This window comes from Homarus americanus, unplaced genomic scaffold, assembly GCF_018991925.1.
Source record: "Homarus americanus isolate GMGI-L3 unplaced genomic scaffold, GMGI_Hamer_2.0 scaffold31037, whole genome shotgun sequence".
NCBI classification, from domain to species: Eukaryota; Metazoa; Arthropoda; class Malacostraca; order Decapoda; family Nephropidae; genus Homarus; species Homarus americanus.
Window position 1 is genome coordinate 17,627,863 of NW_024722227.1, and position 22,086 is coordinate 17,649,948.

At 43.7% G+C, this 22,086-nt stretch overlaps 1 protein-coding gene across 1 annotated transcript in view; it reads left to right on the forward strand.

Annotated features, from left to right (window-relative positions):
- The window catches only part of LOC121862402, a 35,472-nt gene that overhangs the window by 6,465 nt on the left and 6,921 nt on the right, over positions 1 to 22,086 (forward strand). Inside the window, exons 2-3 of the mRNA XM_042360666.1 lie at positions 6,023 to 6,229; positions 19,161 to 20,297. Of these exons, the coding sequence (XP_042216600.1) occupies positions 6,032 to 6,229; positions 19,161 to 20,003 (1,041 nt within the window). The 5' untranslated portion in view covers positions 6,023 to 6,031 and the 3' untranslated portion in view covers positions 20,004 to 20,297. The remainder of the gene's footprint in view (positions 1 to 6,022; positions 6,230 to 19,160; positions 20,298 to 22,086) is intronic.

Sequence of the window (22,086 nt, forward strand, 5' to 3'; positions counted from 1 at the left end):
TTCATACTTCCCAAGCTCACCTATGCCTCCCCCACCTGGTCTTCCTCCCTAAATGCCACACAACGTAAACACCTAGAAAAAGTGCAAAAGAGGGCATGCAAGATTATTCTCTCCCCTTCCTACTCCACATATCAAGAAGCGCTCAACACACTGACCCTTTCGACTCTCACTGACCATCACCACGGCCTCATCTGCAAATTTGGTAAGAAGCTTCTACACCATCCCCGACACCGGCCCCTACTACCACCTGAGATCCCCTGTCCGAGAATTGCTGTTCGACACCACAACCGCATCCAGCCCATACGTGCACGAACTGATCGCTATAAGAACAGCCCAGTCCCAACCATTGTAAAAATTATCAATAACATGTAATAAATCAGTGTATTCACTCCCAGTAAACACTGCTCCCTACACTGTCACTATGTTGAAATGAACTGTAGTTTGAGCTGATCCCCATCTAAGTTATTATATGTCTTATTTGTGTCACTTGTATATTATTTGTAATTCGTAACCCATTCCCCAAATATGTAACTGTATATTTTCAGCCTTCTGGCTGCCAAGCTCTTTCAATAAACCGTTAATTATTATTATTATTATTATTATTACACACACACACACACACACGCGGATACAACACTATGCCAAACCTGACTTACACATCTGATTACATAACGCTTATTACCTAATTAACGTGAATCAGATTTAATGTCAACTTCGATTGATCTCTCAAGTACGATGCCTTGAGTAAGTTAACTTAAAACATTGAGTACGATAGATTAACACCGCGAGTACGATAGATTAACACCGCGAGTACGTTAGATTAACACCGCGAGTACGTTAGATTAACACCGCGAGTACGATAGATTAACACCGTGAGTATGATGAATAAACCCCTTGAGTACGATGACGTAACATATTAAGTACGATAACGCCTTGGGTATAAGGACTTAACCTGTTGAGTATGATGACTTTACCTCATGAGTATAATGATTCCACCTCTTGAGTATGATGACTTAACCCCCTTGAGTATGATTACTTAATCCATGAGAATGATAACATAACCCAATAAGTAAAACACCTTAACCTCATGAGTACAATATCTTAACCTCATGAGTACAATACCTTAACCTCATGAGTAAAATACCTGAACCCCATGAGTACGACAACTTAACCTCATAAGTAAAACACCTTAACCTCATGAGTACAATACCTTAACCTCATGGGTACAATACCTTAACCTCATGAGTACACTACCTTAACCTAATTTTTTTTATTATTATTTATTGGGCACCCCCCTATATCCTTGCGTAATGTGAAGCGCGGAAGCGTTTACAGCGCCCAACGGGGAAGCATGCTAAGTTCATGCTTGCCTTATGTCTCATGAGTTAAGGGCGTAGAAGCGTGAAGAGTTAATGGCGTAGAAGCCCGAAGAGTCAAATGGCGTAGAAGCCTGAAGAGTCAATGGTTTATGTCCAAGCAAGTTATTGGAAGCTCCAACAACTTTTCCCTGAATACGAATTCGCAACTTTCGATTCACAGCAGGTACCTACTTTACTGCTTGGTGAACAGGGACCAAGGGAGGCTGGGAAGTGTGTCCGAGCAACTTTCCACCGGCCCGGGAATCGAACCCGTGACATCTCGCTTGCGAGGCAAGATCGGTGCAATACCTCAACCCCATGAGTACGACAACTTAACCCCATGAGTACATTACCTAACCCCATGAGTACGACAACTTAATCCCATGAGTACAAATCCTTAACCCCATGAGTACAATACCTTAACCCACGAGAACGATAATGTAAACCTTTTCCCCATCACTCCCCTACACCCCCTCCCACTCCCCTACACAACCTGCCCACCCCCACACAACCTCCCCACCCCCACCCCCTCTCCCTCCCCCACACCCCCTCCCCACTCCCCCACACCCTCCCTCCCTACACACCCTCCTCCCCCCTCCACCCCCCACTCTCCCTCCCCTACACCCCCTCTCCACCTCACTCCCCTACCCCTCTCTCCCACTCCCCTCACACCTCCCCTCCCCCCCTCCCCTTCCCCCCCTCTACCCCTCTCCCCTCCCCCTCTCCCACTCCCTCCTGCCCACCACTCCCCTCCCCCCCTCCCCTACTCCCCTCTACCTCCTCTCCCTCCCCCACCCCTGCTCCCCCTCCACCCCTCTCCCACCCCCTACCCACCCCCCACTCCCCCACCCCCAGCACAACCTCCCCACAACTCCCTCACAACCCTCTCCCCACCCCCTCCCCTCTCCCCACCCCTCTCCACCCCACCCCCCCCCCCCACCACCCTCTCCCTCCCCCCCACCCCTCTCCCTCCCCTACACCCCTCTCCCACTCCCCCACACCCCTCTCCCTCCTCTCCCTCCTCCACTCATCTCTCCCTACACCCTACACATCTCTACCTCCCCTCACCCAACCTCCCTCCCCCACACCCCCTCTCCTCCCCTCCCCACACAACTCTCCCCCCCCCCCACCTCCCCAATCCCCTCACCCTACCTCTCCACTCCCCACCCCCTCCCACTCCCCTACACCCCTCCCCCTCCCCACACCCCTCTCCCACTCCCCTACACCACCTCACACCCCTCTCCCTCCACCCTCCTCCCCCCCACACAACTCCCTCCCCCCCTACCTCTACACCCCCTCCCACTCCCCCACCCCCCTCTCCCTCCCCCTCCCACCCCCACCCACCCCCCACACCTCTCCTCCCCACACCCTCTCCCCCACTCCTCCCCACCCTCCTCACACACCCTCCCCACTGCCCCCACACCACTCCCCATTCCCCCCCACACCCCCTCTCCCCCCCCACACCCCCTTTCACACTCCCCCTCCCACCACACCACCTCCCCACTCCCCCCACACCCCCTCCCCACTCCCCCCCACACACCCCTCCTCACACCTCCCACTCCCCACACCACTCTCCATTCCCCCACACCACCTCCTCCCACTCCCCCCACACCCCTCTTCCCTACACCTGCCTCTGGGCTCCCCCTGCACCCACTGATTCCACACTCCTCTTCCTCGATTTCTCACCAGCAACCCTAACAACATCCTGCTAATAAGGTTCCTATGAGAGTAATATCAATAAGTCAACGTGGATGAGAGGGAAGAAGGGTGAGAGGGGAGGGGGATGAGAGGGGAGTGAGTGGGAGAGGTAAAATGGAAGGGGAGAAGAAAGAAAAGGGAGAGGAGGGTAGGTAGGGAGAGAAACAAGAAGGGTGTGAGAGGGAAGGGAGAAGAGAGGTGCAGGGAGAAAGGTAAGAGGCGAATGAGAATAGAGGGAAATGAAAGGAGGCTGGGGAGAGAGAGAGAGAGAGAGAGAGAGAGAGAGAGAGAGAGAGAGAGAGTTATTGATGGAGGTCAACACAAAGAAGGAGAGAATATGAGGAGAAAAGGAAGTGGGTGAGAAGGAGGGAAAGGGAAGGAGAGTGGAGAGGAGATGAGGAGGAATGAAGGGAAATGAAAAAGTGTAGGACAGAAGGAAGTGGAAGGGAAGAGGAGGGGAAGAGGAGGAGGAGGAGGAGAATAGAGTGGAGGAGAAGGAGAGGAGGAAAAGAAGAGGGAGGAGGAGGAGAGGGTCTTCTGATTGTTATAATGATGTTTTTTGTTTGTTATTTCTGTGTTTTACCTTAACTGAGCACATCCTTACACCTTGATAATCTGGAATCATATACATTTTGTAAAGAAAATTCAACCATATAAATAATACTCCATCCTCGTATATCAATATATTTTCTACCAATTTCCTCACAAGTTTTAATTTTAATACACTTTCTCTCACACACTACCGCTTTAGGGCCATAAAAGCACTGAACCAAATTAATACTCACTACAACACATCATTAACTTTACGACTGTTAACGGTGTCACCATCTGTCAACTGATTACGACAGACGTGTGAACCTTTTATTGTATCTGATTATGTGGATAAACTTTACGTCACATCTCGTAATATTGCAATACAATTTCCTGCCACTGTGTGTGTGTGTGTTTGAACATAAGAACATAAGAAAATAAGGAGTCTGCAATAGGCCGGTTGGCCTGTGCATGGCAGCTCGTGTCGAGAGTTACTACCACTCTCCATCATCCATGAATCTATCTAGCCTCCTTTTAAAACTTTCCAGCCTTCCAGCACTTACTACAAAGTTGCTAAGCTTGCTCCACTTGTCCACCACCCTATTTGTGAACCAGTTCCTTCCTATCTCCCTCCTACACCAAAACTTATCCAACTTAAATCCGTTGCTACGAGTCCTATTCTGCTCGGATATTATAAGAACTTTATCTATATCCCCTTTATTGATTCCTTTCACCCACTTAAATACTTCTATCATATCTCCCCGCACTCTTCGTCTTTCTAGGGAATGCAAGTTTAGTTTCTTTAGCCTATCTTGATATGGTAGGTTTCTAAGTCCCGGAATCATTTTCGTCATTCTTCGCTGCACCGACTCTAGTGAATTGATATCCATTTTATAATAAGGGCACCAGAACTGAACAGCATAATCGAGATGCGGCCTGACTAGCGCAAGATATACTCGTAGTTGCAATAAGACCTCTGCACTCTTATTACTTACACTTCAAGATATAAAACCCAATACTCTGTTTGCCTTATTTCGAACATTAACGCACTGTTTTCTAGGCCGTAGGTCCGGGCTTACAAGTGCCCCTAAGTCTCTTTCACAAGTCGACTTCTCTAGGTTGATGTTGTTAAGGCTGTATACATTAACAGTATTTGTTCTTCCAATATTAAGTACGCTGCACTTGCTGGTGTTGAATTTCATTTGCCATTTGCCACATGTAACCTATCACCTCTGTCCATTGTATATTTTCAGCCTTCGGGCTGCCATGTTATCTTAATAAACCTTTAATTATTATTATTATTATTATTTATTATTACACTCCCGATTTATCTACTGTACAGCCCTGTAAATGTATTCAACACATATCATTATGTCTAAATCAAATGTAAGTTTGTATATTTTCAGCCACCGGCTGCAACTCTATTAATAAACCGTTTATTATTGTTAGATAGATTATTATTACACACACACACATACACACACACACGCACACGCACATACACACACACACACACACACACACACAGATAAGTAGGTCAACATACACATACCAGGCCAAGGAGACTTTATCTCACACACACACACACACACACACACACACACACACACACACACACACACACAGGATAAGTAGGTCAACACACACACACCAGGCCATGAGACTTATCTTACACACACACACACACACACACACACACACACACACACACACACACACACACACACACACACAGACAAGTTGGTCAACATACACATACCCAACAAGGAGACTTTTATCTTACACACACACACACACACACACACACACACACACACACACACACACACACAGACAAGTAGGGTCAACATACACACCAGGCCAAGGAGACTTATCTTACACACACACACACACACACACACACACACACACACACACACACACACACACACACACACAGATAAGTTATCAACATACACATACCAGGCCAAGGAGACTCTTATCTACACACACACACACACACACACACACACACACACACACACACACACACAGATAAGTAGGTCAACACACACACATACCAGCCATGGAGACTTTATCTACACACACACACACACACACACACACACACACACACACACACACACACACACACACACAGATAAGTTGGTCAACATACACATACCTGGCCAAGGAGACTTTATTTTACATACACACACACACACACACACACACACACACACCCACACACTATTTGACATTTAGTGTTGGTAAGAGTGTGATCGTGGGCGGCGGCGAAACGGTTAAACCCAAGATAAGAATTCAGACCACAAAGCCATGAGATTACTGACTTTTATAGATAAATGTTAATTGTGTTGAGTCACCAGCTGGTAGAATTTCCTCTCCCCTTTATCCTTGGTTATTAATTTTGTCTAATTATTTTGTTTCCTTCACAGATCAACACAATGCCACGACCCTCCAGCTCAATTTTGATTTTAATGCTGATGGAAGTATCAACTTTAGGCACTATGTGGACATCAGGTGCCAGAGTGCCAGGTTCAGCAGGAGGAACATTGTCACACTATCAGCTGGTGAACAAACAATCCACCTTCTGCCAGTACAGGGAGTCCATAATGATGTGTGACTTCAAATGGTACAATGAGGTATGTTTATGTAGGTGCAGTATAGCCTTACTCTTATTCTATATATTTCGATGCTGTAATAACAACAACAACAACAACAACAACAACAGCAACAGCAACATAATAATAATAATAATAATAATAATAATAATAATAATAATAATAATAATAATAATAATAATAATAATAATAATAAGAAGAAGAAGAAGTAGAACCTTAATAAGACTAACCATTGCACTCATCCTGGTGTGGCGCCAACCTACTTAACAACACAAAGGTGAACCGTGGCTCCTCAACGGCCGTCAAAAATGTCTGATACTTACGATAAGATCTTTACAGTGAATGGACACCATTATACACAAGGTTGATAGAGTGGAGAAGGTTAACTTAACGGTGCCTTTATATACTGTACATGAGTTTGTGAGGAGAATGTGTAACTTCATTCATTGGTGATATCAGATCAGTAGTATAGTATTATCAGCGGCAAGACTGTTACATCTTCTCAATTCTTACCGTTTTTTTTTACTCGGGGTTTCACTGTTATTTCACATAAAGATTCGCCCCCAGTGTATTTCACCTGAAAATTTCCCCTACGTAACACCAACATAACAGCTACATAACACCACCATAACACCTACGTAACACCAACATAACACCTACATAACACCACCATAACACCTACATAACACCACCATAACACCTACATAACACCACCATAACACCTACATAACACCACCATAACACCTACATAACACCACCATAACACCTACATAACACCACCATAACACCTACATAATACCAACATAATACGGTAAAATTGCAGTTTCACTATCAATTGGTTTTTGACCAGAAAGCTAGGTTTTCCCATGGTATTTGTGTGATTCATTCGAATTTGACCTTCACGTCAGTCGGAAATGAATAATTTTTTAGTTACCCCTCCCCATAGAAGCTGACCTAACCAACCATAGCAATCAACCTAACTTTCTAGCCGTTTCCTCTATATTAAACAGAAAGTACTTATTTTGTACCACTGAAGGTAACTTTGTTGAAGCATCATGGTGTAATTTTACGTGTTTTGTGAACGTGAGAATACACTCAGACCGAGCGGGTCGGTTGTAAACAGACAGACGACACGTGGAGTCTTTAAACTGCTAGGGGAACATGTGAGCATGCAGGAAACTGCAATGGGAGCGAGTAAGCAAAGTCAAAGGTTACAGAGAAATAGTGCAAGGAATGATGACAAAACTAAATTAGGTAGGGAGGTAAAACATAACGCGACAAAGGGAGGACTCAGATCACGACTAACTTAAATATCTACTACACTAACAGTAGAAGTATGAGAAGTAAAATGGATGAAATCAGGGCGCTGGTATGTACCGAAAAAATCGATATAATAGCATTCACCGAAACATGGATAAACCTAGACACACGTGAGTTACCTGTAGAAATACCAAATTGCAGGTTACAAATTATTCCATACCTATAGGCAGATTAGGAAAGGAGGCGGAGTAGCAATCTATGTCAGGGATAATCTGAAGTGTGAAATAAATAAGGAAATAAAAACTGAACTGAATATAGAAACAACTTTGATAGAATTAATCGATGGGAAGGAAAAGGTAATCACAGGACTAATATATAGACCTCATAATCTTGATGAGTTAACGAGCGACTTATTTGGGATGAAATGAGCAGGGCTTCCAGACATAGCAAAGTCCGTATAGTAGGAGACTTTAACTTTAGGCAAATAGATTGGATCGACCTTACAGGTAACTCTGAATCAGAGAATTTTCTTGAAACAGCTCAGGACTGTTTCATAAGTCAATCTATAGCCGAACCCACCTGGGGTAATAATATACTCTATTTAGTTCTGTCAGACAGAGAAAACCTCGCTAGTCATGTCGAGGTAGGGAACGAACTAGCGATCACGGAGAAGTACGATTCAAATTAGAATTTACTGGCAGTCGCAAGGAAAATTCCATTTAAGTCCCAGATTTCAGAAGGGCAAACTTTGATAATTTGAAATGACAGCCTAGGGAAGGGGTATTAAGTTTGGGGGTGAATTACATGACGTCACGTGAGGTGACCTCATGCAATGTCCTCACAGAGGGTGACCTCACTTTACCTGGTGACTTTACAATGATAACCTCACAAAATATGACGGTTGAGGATGACCTGATCACGAGATCTGAGGGTGACGAGATCCAGAACAATTTAAATAACAAGTTACTTAATGTACAAAGGCAGAACATACCATACAGAAAACTCAGATCAAATAACAATGACCCCAAATGCATAAATAATTATTTAAAGAATATTATTGGACAAAGGAAGGCTATAGGCATGAGAATAAATCGTGGTGAAGTTTATCTCCGAGATTATTATAAAGTATTTGCCGGGAGGGTTAAGACCGAGATAAGAAAAGCAAAGAGGAATAATGAACTGAAGGTAGCAAGGGAGGCGAAGTCAAACCCCAAGGGATTCTATCAAATGTATCAAACTAAAACACGAGAAAAGATTGGATCAATACAGTCAGATACCGGCGAGCTAACGGATAACGACGGAGAAATGAGCAATAATCTGAACAGATATTTTTCAACAGTTTTCACCACCGAAAATTTAAACATGATACCCGAGGCACCGACTAAATATAGAGATAGCGAAGAAAAATAGCTTATGCGAGATAGTAGCGACTAGCAACGATGTTAGTAAGCAAATAGACAAACTAAAGCCTAATAAGTCACCAGGTCCTGATGAGATATTTGCCAGAGTACTGAAGGAATGTATGGAAGAGCTTAGTATGCCTTAAGCAAATTCTTTTAACATGTCACTAAAAACGGGTATACTGTAGTACCAGAATCCTGGAGGATAGCGAATGTAATACCTATTTTCAAGAAGGGAGATTGATCACTATCTTCGAACAACTGTCCAAGCAGTTTAACATCAATTATAGGCAAATTACTGGAAGCAATAATTTCAAACTCTATTCGAAATCACCTGGAGAAGCACAAGCTGATCAATGATTCCCAATATGGCTTCACAAGCAAGCGTTTATGTCAAACTAATCTATTAACATTATTTTAATCTGTTTTCGAATTGGTTGACGACGGGCACGATTATGATGTGGTATATCTCGACTTTAGCAAAGCCTTCGACAGAGTCCCCAACGAAAGACTAATACGAAAAGTGGAGGCTCATGGCTTTGGAGGAGATATTCTAAAATGGATTAGAGCGTGGTTACAGGAGAGGAAGCAGCGAGTAAGCATTAACGGCACTAAATCCGATTGGGGTAACGTCACTAGTGGAGTACCCCAAGGCTCAGTACTTGGACCATTATTATTTATTATATACATAAACGACATAGATATCGGCATAGACAGCAACATAGTAAATTTGCTGAAGAACACTAAAATAGGGCGTGTAATTCAATCTGAAGTGGACTAAGGAAGATCAAAACAAATTTTTCGAATGGTCTGGAAAATGGCAGATGAAATTTAATGTGGACAAATGTAAAGTACTTAAGAACAGAAGAACATAAGAATGGAGGAAACTGCAGCGGGCTTATTGGCCCATACTGGGCAGTCCCGTTTACACCCAATCCCTATTGCTCATATAAGCATCCACCCTATGTTTGAAGCTATTCAGCGTATTCCAGTTAATGATGATATTTGGCAACTTGTTCCATTCATCCACAACTCTGTTTTCAAACCAGTGTTTACCTATTTCACGCCTAAATCTAAATTTGTCTAATTTAAAACCATTGTTTCGAGTTCGCTCCTGGTTGTATAGTTTGAGTACCTTTGTAATGTCCCCTTTGTTTAGCCCCGACTTCCACTTATACATCTCTATCAGGTCGCCTCTCGCTCTACGTCTCTCGAGGGAGTGCAAATTAAGGTGCTTTAACCTGTCTCTATACTCAAGGTTCCTAATGCCCGGGATTAGTCTTGTCATTCTCCTCTGAATTCTTTCCAATGATTCTATATCCATTCTGTAATACGGTGACCAGAACTGAATTGCGTAATCCAGGTGTGGTCTCAAAAGAGCAAGATACAGTTTTAGGATGACCTCACTCGTCTTGTAACTAACGCTCCTTTTTATGAACCCAAGTACTTTATTAGCCTTGTTACGAGCAAAAACACATTGTTTACTTGGCTTAAGGTTCCTACTTATCATTACTCCTAAATCTCTCTCGCAGTCGGATTTCTCTATGGCATCGTTGTTCATCTGGTATCTGGTTTCCCTGTTTACATCTCCTATACTGAGTACTTTACATTTATCCACATTGAATTTCATCTGCCATTTTTCAGACCATTCGAAAATTTTTTTTAGATATTCCTGTAGTTTTGCGGAGTCCTCGTCAGATTTAATTACACGTCCTATTTTAGTGTCATCAGCAAATTTACTTATGTTGCTGTCTATGCCGATATCTATGTCCTTTATGTATATAATAAATAATAATGGTCCAAGTACTGAGCCTTGGGGAACTCCAATTGTGACGTTGCTCCAATGGGACTTAGTGCTGTTAATGCTCACTCGCTGTTTCCTGTCCTATAACCACGCCCTAATCCATTTAAGGATGTTAACTTTGATGCCATGAGCTTCTACCTTTCTAATTAATCTTTCGTGGGGGACTCTGTCGAAGGCTTTGCTAAATTCGAGATATACCACATCATAATTGTGCCCCTCGTCCACCGATTCGAAAACTGATGAAAAGAATGTTAATAGATTAGTTAGACAAGAACGTCCGCTTGTGAAGCCATGCTGGGAATCATTGATCAATCGGTGCTTCTCCAGGTGATTTCGAATAGAGTTTGAAATGATTGCTTCCAGTAATTTGCCTACTATTGATGTTAGACTGATTGGGCGATAGTTAGAGGATAGTCATCTATCCCCCTTCTTGAAAATCGGTATTACATTCGCTATCCTCCAGGATTCTAGTACTACACCTGTTTTTAAGGACATGTTAAACAACTTAGCTAAGGGCATACTAAGCTCTTCCTTACATTCCTTTATTACTCTGGCAAATATCTCATCGGGACCAGGTGACTTATTAGGCTTTAGTTTGTCTATTTGCTTACTAACATCGTTACTAGTCACTACTATCTCGCTTAATTTGTTTTCTTCACTATCTCTGAATAGAGTCGGTGCCTCGGGTATCATGTTTAAATTTTCGGTGGTGAAAACTGTTGAAAAATATTTATTCAAATTATTGCTCATTTCTCCGTCGTTATCAGTGAGCTCGCCGGTATCTGAACGTATTGGTCCAATCTTTTCTCGTGTTTTAGTTTGATACATTTGGTAGAATCCTTTGGGGTTTGTCTTCGCCTCCCTTGCTATCCTTACCTAATTATTCCTCTTGGCTTTCCTTATCTCGGTTTTAACCCTACTCGCCAATATCTTATAATAATCCTGGAGGTAAATTTCGCCACGCTTTATCCTTCTACCTATAGCCTTCCTTTGGTCAATGATGTTCTTTAAATAATTATTTATCCATTTAGGATCATTATTGTCTGATCTGAGTATTTTGTATGGTATGTTCTGCCTCTGTGCATTAAGTAACTCATTATTTAAATTGACGTGGAACTCGGCAGTCTCAGATGTCGTTATCAGGTCGGAGTCATCTGTCAGGTTCACGGCCAAGCAAAAACACCCCCTCTCTCAGCTGCCTCTTTAAACTGTCAAAGTTTGCCCTTCTGAAATCTGGTACTTTAGTGGAATTTTCCTTACGTCTGCCCTGAAAATCTAACTGGAATCGAATTTCTTTGTGATCGCTGTTTGCAAGTTCGCTCCCTACCTCGACATTGCTAATGAGGTTTTCTCTGTTCGACAGAACTAAATCGAGTATATTATTACCCCGTGTGGGTTCGGTTATATGTTAACTTAGGAAACAGTCCTGGATCGTCTCGAGAAAATCCTCTGATTCTGAGTTACCCGTAAGGTCAGTCCAATCTATTTGGCCAAGGTTAAAGTCGCCTACTATACAGACTTTGTTGTGTATGGAAGCCCTGCGCTTTTCATCCCAGATAAGTCGCTCATTGACTCTATCAAGATTGGGAGGTCTATATATTACTCCTGTGATTAATTTTTCCCTACCGTCGCTTAATTCTATCCAAATTGTTTCTGTATTCCTCTCAGTTTTTATTTCCTTATTTATTTCTCACTTCAGATTATCCCTAACATAGATTGCAACTCCGCCTCCTTTCCTGGTTTGCCTATCGGTATGGAACAATTTGTAACCCGCAATTTGGTATTCGACTGGCAACTCGCGTGAGTCTAGGTTGATCCATGTTTCAGTGAATGCTATTACAGGTATATCGATTTTTTCGGTACATACCAAGGCCCTAATATCATCCATTTTGTTTCTCATACTTCTACTGTTCGTGTAGTAGACATTTAAGTTAGTCGTGTTCTGAGTCCTCCCTTTACCGCGTTTAGTTTTAAACTCCCTGTTTAATTTAGTTTTGTCATCATTCCTAACACTATTTCCCTGTAATCTTTTACTTTGTTTACCCACTCCCACTGCAGTTTCCCCCACCCCCGTGCCCATATGTTTCCCTAGCAGTTTAAAGACTTCGATATCCTTTGAACTGCCCCCTCAAGAGACCCAGCCAGGGTTGCCACCCCATCCCGAGACAGATGCACCCCATCCCTAGCATAAAGGTCCCTTCTGCCGTAGAAGTTGTCCCAGTTGTCAATGAATGGGACCGATATTGACTTGCAATATCTGTCAAGACGGTCGTTGACACCAGATACCAGATGAACAACGATGTTACAGCGAAATCCGACCTTGAGAGAGATTTAGGAGTAATGGTAAGTTGGGATCTTAAACCAAGTAAACAATGTGTATTTGGTCGAAACAAGGGTAACAAAGTAGTTGGGTTGATACAAAGGAGTGTTAGATATAAGACTAGCGAGGTCATTCTAAAACTATATCTTGTGCTTTTGAGACCTTACTTGGATTACTCAATTAAGTTCTGGTCACCATACTACAGAATGAATATAAAATCCCTAGAAAGAATTCAGAGGAGAATGACAAGACTAATCCCGGGCATTAGGATCCTTGAGAACAGAGACAGATTTAAGCATCTGAATCTGCACTCCCTCGAGAGACGTTGAGTGGGGGGCGATATGATCGAGGTGTATAAATGGCAGTAAGGGCTAAACAAAGGTCATATACCAAAGGTACTCAAACTATCCAACCAGGAGCGAACTCGTAACAATGATTTTAAAATAGACAAATCTTGATTTAGGCGCGAGATAGGTAAACATTGGTGGACGAGTGGAACAAGTTACCAAACATCATCATTAACTCGAATACGTTGGATAGCTTCAAATAAAGGTTGGATGGATATATGAGCGATAGGGGTTGGGTGTAAACGGGATTGCCTAGTATGATCCAATAAACCCGCTGCAGTTTCCTCCATTCTTATGTTCTTCTGTAGGTTATTATGCATTTGCGACGTAAGTGGTATTGGAAAAAGTTGTTGCTATTGACAAGATATAACTTCCGGTGAACCCAAGATTATTCTAACCCAATTGGGAGGAAACTGCAATAATGCCCATAACATCTACACAACACATACATAACACCTACATAACAACACAACACCTACATAACACCTCCATAACACCTTTATGACACCTACATAACACCTCCATAATATCTTCATGACACCTACATTACACCAACATTACACCTTCATAACACCTTCATGACACCTACATAACACCTCCATAACACCAACATAACACTTTCATAACACCTTCATGACACCTACGTAACACCAACATAACACCTTCATAACACCTTCATGACACCTACATAACACATACATAACACCAACATAACACTTTCATATCACCTTCATGACACCTACATAACATCAACACAACACCTTCATGACACCTACATAACACAAATATAACACCTTAATAACGCCTACATAATTTAGGAAAAATATAACAGGACTTTTGTAGTACAGGTAATCACACGTAACACTACAGTAATTACTGTATGTCACGTTTAAAGGTAATCTCAGCAAAATATCTCATTAAGGTAAATCGTTATGGTGACAAGGGAAGCAATCTTACTTACCTGTATCTACCTATTAGAGTGAAATAATGGATCTGTAAGTAAGCAACCCATTACAGGTGCTGGACACACACACACACACACGAAACCACAGTGATTTGTTTTATATCACTTTAGTGTGCACTTACAGTATATCTACGTATATATATATATTAATATTTATCTCACTCTCTCTCATATATATATATATATATATATATATATATATATATATATATATATATATATATATATATATATATATATATATATATATATATATATATATATATATATATATATATATATATATATATATATATATACACACACACGTTTGCAAGATCATTAAATTTTTCAGCCTGACTTAGTTTCTATAATGACGTCAGTGATAGAAGACTGGCAGTGGTCTCAAGGCACTAATGGTTATGCCTGGGGTCCTGAGACTGGCAGTGGTCTCAAGGCACTAATGGTTATGCCTGGGGCCCTGAGACTGGCAGTGGTCTCAAGGCACTAATGGTTATGCCTGGGGCCCTGAGACTGGCAGTGGTTTCAAGGCACTAATGGTTATGCCTGGGGCCCTGAGACTGGCAGTGGTCTCAAGGCACTAATGGTTATGCCTGGGGCCTGAGACTGGCAGTGGTTTCAAGGCACTAATGGTTATGCCTGGGGTCCTGAGACTGACAGTGGTCTCAAGGCACTAATGGTTATGCCTGGGGCCATGAGACTGGCAGTGGTCTCAAGGCATTAATGGTTATGCCTGGGACCCTTAGACTAACAGTGGTCTCAAGGCACTAATGGTTATGCCTGGGGTACTGAGACTGGCAGTGGACTCAAGGCACTAATGGTTATGCCTAGTGCCCTGAGACTGGCAGTGGTCTCAAGGCACTAATGGTTATGCCTGGGGCCCTGAGACTGGCAGTGGTCTCAAGGCACTAATGGTTATGCCTGGGACCCTGAGACTGGCAGTGGTCTCAAGGCACTAATGGTTATGCCTGGGGCCCTGAGACTGGCAGTGGTCTCAAGGCACTAATGGTTATGCCTGGGGCCCTGAGACTGGCAGTGGTCTCAAGGCACAAATGGTTAAGCCGGGGGTCCTGAGACTGGCAGTGGTCTCAAGGCACTAATGGTTATGCCTGGGGCCCTGAGGCTGGCAGTTGTCTCAAGGCACTAATGGTTATGCCTGGGGTCCTGAGACTGGCAGTGGTTTCAAGGCACTAAGGGTTATGCCTGGGACTCCTGAGACTGACAGTGGTCTCAAGGCATTAATGGTTTATCACTTAGGGCCCTAAGACTGCTTGATGGTCTCAAAGAGCACTAATAAGTTTATGCCTGGGGTCCTGAGACTGGCAGTGGTCTCCAAGAGCACTAATGGTTATGCCTGGGGCCCTGAAGACTGGCAGTGGTCTCAAGCACAAATATGGTTAAACCTGGGGTCCTGAGACTGGTAGTGGTCTCAAAGGCACTAATGGTTATGCCTGGGGTCCTGAGACTGGTAGTGGTCTCCAAGGCACTATGGTTATGCCTGGGGTCCTGAGACGGCAGTGGTCTCAAGGCACTAATGGACGGTTATGCTGGGGCCCTGGACTGGCAGTGGTCTCAAGGCACTAATGTGGTTATGCCTGGGGTCCTGAGACTGGCAGTGGTTTCCAAGGCACTAAGGTTATGCCTGGGACTCCTAGGGCCGACAGTGGTCTCAAGGCATTAATGGTTATGCCTGGGGCCTGAGACAGCAGTGGTCTCAAGGCACTAATGGTTATGCCTGGGGCCTAGGGCTAACGGTACTCTCAAGGCACCCAATGGTTATGCCTGGGGTCCTGGACTGGCAGTGGTTTCAAGGCACTAGGGTTATGCCTGGGAATCCTGGGCTGACAGTGGTCTCAGGCATTAATGGTTATGCTTGGGGCCCTGGGCAGCAGTGGTCTCAAAGGCACTAATGGATTTATGCCTGGGGTCCTGGGGCTGGCAGTGGTCTCAGGCACTAATGGTTTATGCCTGGGGCCCTGGGAGCTGGCAGTGGTCTCAAAGAGCACTAGCGGTTGCATGCCTGGGGTCTGGGCTGGCGTGCTCTCAAGGCACTAATGGTTGTCCTGGGGCCCTGAAGGACTGGCAGTGAGTACCAAGGCACTAATGGTTATGCCTGGGGCCTTGAGACTGGCAGTGGTCTCAAGAGCACTAATGGTGCCTGGGGTCCTGGGAACTGGCAGTGGTCTCAAGGCACTAATGGTTGCCTGGGGCCCTGAGACTGGCAGTAGATGCTCAAGGCACTAATGGATTATGCCTGGGGCCCTGAGACTTCAACAGTGGTCTCAAGGCACTAATGGTTATACCTGGGGTCCTGAGACTGGCAGTGATCTCAAGAGCACTAATAGTTATGCCTGGGGCCCTAGAGACTGGCAGTGCTCTCAAGGCACTATATGGTTATGCCTGGGCCCTGAGACTGGCAGTGGTCTCCAGGCACTAATGGTTATGCCTGGGGCCTGAGACTGGCAGTGGTCTCAAGGGCACAAATGGTTAAACCAGGGGTCCTGAGGCAGTGGTCTCAGGCACCCCAATGGATTGCCTGGGCTGAAAGGGCTAGCAGTTGTCTCAAGGCACTAATGAAGTTATGCCTGGGGTCCTGAGACTGGCAGTGGTTTCAAGGCACCAGGGGTTATGCCTGGGACTCCTGAGACTGACAGTGGTCTCAAGGCATTATGATTATGCCTGGGGCCCTGGGGCTGGCAGTGTCTCAAGAGCACTAATGGTTATGCCTGGGGCCTGGCTGGCCGGTTGTCTCAAAGGCACTAATGGTTATGCCTGGGGCCCTGAGACTGGCAGTGGTCTCAAAGGCACTAATGGTTACCTGGGGCCTGAGACTGGCAGTGGTCTCCAAAGGCACTAATGGTTATGCTGGAGTCCTGAGACTGGCAGTGCTCTCAAGGCACTAATGGTTATGCCTGGGGTCCTGAGACAGCAGTGATTATAAGGCACTAATGGTTATGCCTGGGGCCCTGAAGCTGGCAGTTGTCTCAAGGCACCTAATGGTTATGCCTGGGGCCTGAGACTGGCAATGGTCTCCAGGCACCCAATGAATTCCAAGCCAGGGGTCTGGGGAGCTGGTAGTAGTCTCCAAGGCTTGCAAAATGGTTTTGCCTGGGGCCCTGAGGCTGGCAGTTGTCTCAAAGGCACTAATGGTTATGCCTGGGGCCCTGAGGCTGGCAGTTGTCTCAAGGCACTAATGGTTATGCCTGGGACTCCTGAGACTGACAGTGGTCTCCAGGCATTATGTGGTTATGCCTGGGGCCCTGAAGACAGCAGTGGTCTCAAGAGCACTAATGGTCATGCCTGTAAACTAAAGCATCAGTTGTCTCAAGGCACTAATGGTTATGCCTGGACTCCTGAGACTGACAGTGATGCCAAAACATGTGGTTATGCCTCAGGCCCTGGGGCTGGCAGTGGTCTCAAGGCACTAATATGGTTATGCCTGGGGTCCTGAGACTGGCAGTGATCTCAGGCACTAATGGTTATGCCTATAGCCTGAAACTGGCAGTGGTCTCCAAGGCTCTAATGGTTATGCCTGGGGCCCTGGGGCGGCAGTGGTCTCAATGGATTAATGGTTATGCCTGGAGCCCTGGGGCTGGCATTGATGCCAGCTCTATGGTTATGCCTGGGGCCCTGAGACTGGCAGTGGTCTGCAGGCATTAATGGTTATGCCGCAGGGTCCTGAGACTGGTGCTGGTGAGACACGTGACCCCAGTGCCCTTGTTGCTGAGACTTTGGGCTAAGTATGTCAATGTAAGATGGAAATACAGTGATTCTTGAGTAACATAAATTTTCCATCCATCTATCAATCCACCTATTTATCCACCTATACATCAATCCATCCATCTGCCCCTCTATTTATTGGTCTATCCAATCAATTAACAATTATAAACGTACGTATCTATCTATCTATCAATTCACCCATTATCCATCCACTCATCAATCCATCTATTAATTTACCTCACGAAGAGAGAGTGTGTGTCACACCCTTGTTCAACTACCTCCTAAATACTTCCATTATCACTTTAACTACTCTGACTGACACACTAACTGTCTCTAATGAGTTGCTCAAAGTTCTGTATAACCATGCGACTCTTCCCTCAAGTTGTTTTTGTTGTTTCTATCATTATTGCTCATGTTGTTTTTTGTGCTATTATTATTTTATTTTTGTTCTTGTTATTACTATTATTAATATTGTTATTACTATTATTATTATAATTATTAGCCGCTATATCTTTCCTTCCGTAAACAAATCACAGCCGAAAATACAGAGAAAATCTTAACACTAACGCAATTAGCAACATTCCCATCGCCTAGTAGACTCAAATTGGCAATTAAGCTCCCTATTACAGTAAGAGGATCAGTAATAGTTCCTTGGCAAATTGAGTTCCCAATTACGTGTTATTGTCATCGGTTGTAATTTGCCTTCCTCCTATTACTTTTTTACCATGTTATTTATCTTCCTCCTTCTTGGTTAGTTATATTTTTGCTATTAATCCTTATTTTGTTCTCTTTTCCTAGATCGATCTTCCTCTTCTTGGTTTTTAACGTTTTTCTTGTTTCTTTCTTCCTATTCATCATCCATTCACTCTTTTCAATCATCATCACTTTGTGTTTCTGTCTTTATGTCTATCTTTCTGTTTTTACTCTCTCCAATCGTCGTTCCGTTGCCTTCTTTCCATTCAATGGTTTTATCTCTTTTTTTTTCCAACCACCTCTCCATCTTCTTTGGATTGGCAACAATGTGTTCTCAATCCGCTCACAGAATACCATTAAGCATTAAGTCAAGGCTCACACCGCACCACTAAATATTATAACATTAAGGATAATATCCTACAAGTGCCTCTGTTTCTCCTACAGCCGGTGTACGTGGAGGCGCAGCCAGCGATGGAGGGAGACCTGGACAAGATGCTCCTCCGCCATGTCCACAACCTCACCCTTGACCGCTCAACCTGCGTCGACCTCAGCCTTACACACGTCGCTGAAGCTCGAAGAGAGGGAGAGCCTTTAACATCTCCCTCTTCCTGCTCGAAGATGAAGCTCACCCTCCGCAACGTCTCCCTCGAACTCCTGTCGGACCCCGTGACCAGCGTGTACGCCCACGAGACCAATATCAAGGAGGTGCGCCTCGGGGTCCTGGAGGGTCAGATGACGATCATAGGGTCTCGTCTGGGGGTGGTGGACATAAGGGAGGTAAGGAGTCACAATAGCGTCTCCGTCAAAATCCACAGCACCACCATACAACACCTCCAGCGTCTCCACGTCAAGGAGTCAGCAGGGATTCTTCTTCATAACTGCACGGTTGAGAAAGCTTCACAGGAAGCACTTGTTCTTCTCTCTACCGGCAATACTTTGAATAAAGTCAAGTTTGTGGCCGATTATGACACTCCTCCGGCAGGCGTGGTTCTGACCCCTGGCGCTGACGTGACACTGGAAGATATATCAGGCAAGGTGAAGATATCCTCCCTAGCGTGTCCCAGCCTTACTGCAGGTCCTTTCATTACTGTTTCGGATCACGAACCACAAACTACTTTATCGGAGACAGGAGGGTGTAACGAAGAGCGGCAGACTGACGAGAATAAATTCCAATTGTTGTGTGCCATCCTGGCCACATCTATAACGGTGAACATTATCTTTGTGTGCTACATCAATTGTATGAGGAAAAAAAATCAGGAGGGCGCCTCAAGAGGTCGTCATAAATAAGGTCAGGAAGTAGGTGACCCACTGTTGCCACCAGATGTGGAGTCTCAGGTTTACAACACCGCCCCCATCACTACCAAATCCAAGTCAACGTCGACTCTTGACAAAAGTGAAGGGACGAAGACACTTTTCTCAACACTGTTTTTTTCCTCCTCTGAGACCATATCTACCACTTATGGTAGGACAGCGGCGCCAGGACCCTACAGCCAGAGTTCCACTTGGCAACATAAACCCAGGGTCAAATCCGTGAGTGTGGGCTTACTCTCCACACCACAACACTACGACTACAGCCAGCAGGTACAGTAAAGTGAGACGCAGGAACATAACTTACAGTGGTCCAGATGATATAATAGAAGTAGATGTTGGTGATGTTGTTACCTCGACATTACGGGCTAGATGGAATGATTCTTTTACTGATGATGATTAAAATTAATTAAGACTTTATTCATATTACAACAACCCAGCGCGAATTTACTATTTGTTTTTAATCACTAATCAACATTCGGAATATATAATATTCATATATCACTGTATTTTCCTTACGTCACTGAGTTCATGGTTTTAAGAAATTTTGTTGACATAAATATAATTATGTTCTCGTAGTTTACGGTTTACGGTTTGCATTTCCTGACATTTGATAGTCTTTTAAAACAGCCAAAACGAACCAAGCAAACCTAACTTAACTTAACCTAACGTAACATCATTAAAAGACTGTAATTTCTGTGCGTCTTCAGTTCGGTTAGGTTAGATTGGCTGAGGCTAAGTTTGGTTAGTATAATACACGATATGAAACGATAGGAAACGACAAGCGTACGATAATGTTTTTGTCAATAGTACCCTGAGGTCGGTTTTGCAACACTTGCTGAGATATATTCATGCCGTAATGACTTCCAAGTTGTCTTAAGTACTCTGTTACGAGATATCAATTTTAACTGCAGATACTGAGAGAGAAGAGGAAATGAGATAATTAAGCGTGAGAATGGACAGGTGAGGACAGGTGAAACGCTTCATTAATATTCATAATTACCACATCAGTACTAATGACATGGATGATCCTTAATTATTTTATTTATATAATCATAACTATAATGTGTATACAGTAATTATCATCATAGTAGTATTAATACATAATCATTACCTATTATAATTATGTACGATAATTATACCCTATATACAGTAGTGATAATACAAGTGACCGTGGGCCCTTAGTGCCCGGTGGCGAGTCTGGTGGTACAGTTTACCAAGGCGTGAAAGTTCGAACGTCGCTTGGCTAGCGCGCAACAGCCGTCCGGCTGACAGCGTACAGCAACATGGTTTTCCAGATGGTCGTGGTTGTTATAATCATGGTGGTGGTTGTAATAATCATGGTCGTGGTTGTTATAATCATGGTCGTGGTTGTTATAATCATGGTCGTGGTTGTCATGGTCGTGGTTGTTATAATCATGGTCGTGGTTGTTATAATCATGGTTATGGTTGTTATAATCATGGTCGTGGTTGTTATAATCATGGTTATGGTTGTTTTATTATGGTCGTTATAATCATGATCCTGGTTGTTATAATCATGGTCGGTTGTTATAATCATGGTTATAGTTGTTATAAACATGGTCGTGGTTGTTATAATCATGATCCTGGTTGTTATAATCATGGTCGTTGTTATAATCATGGTCGTGGTTGTTATAATCGTGAACCTGGTTGTTATAATCATGGTCGTGGTTGTTATAATCATGGTTATGGTTGTTATAATCATGGTTGTGGTTGTTATAATCATGGTCGTGGTTGTTATAATCATGGTCGTGGTTGTTATAATCATGGTTATGGTTGTTATAATCATGGTCGTGGTTGTTATAATCATGGTTATGGTTGTTATAATCATGGTCGTGGTTGTTATAATCATGGTTATGGTTGTTATAATCATGGTCGTGGTTGTTATAATCATGATCCTGGTTGTTATAATCATGGTCGTGGTTGTTATAATCATGGTTATGGTTGTTATAATCATGGTCGTGGTTGTTATAACTGGCTTATGGTTGTTATAATCATGTCATGGTTGTTATAATCATGATCCTGGTTGTTATAATCATGGTCG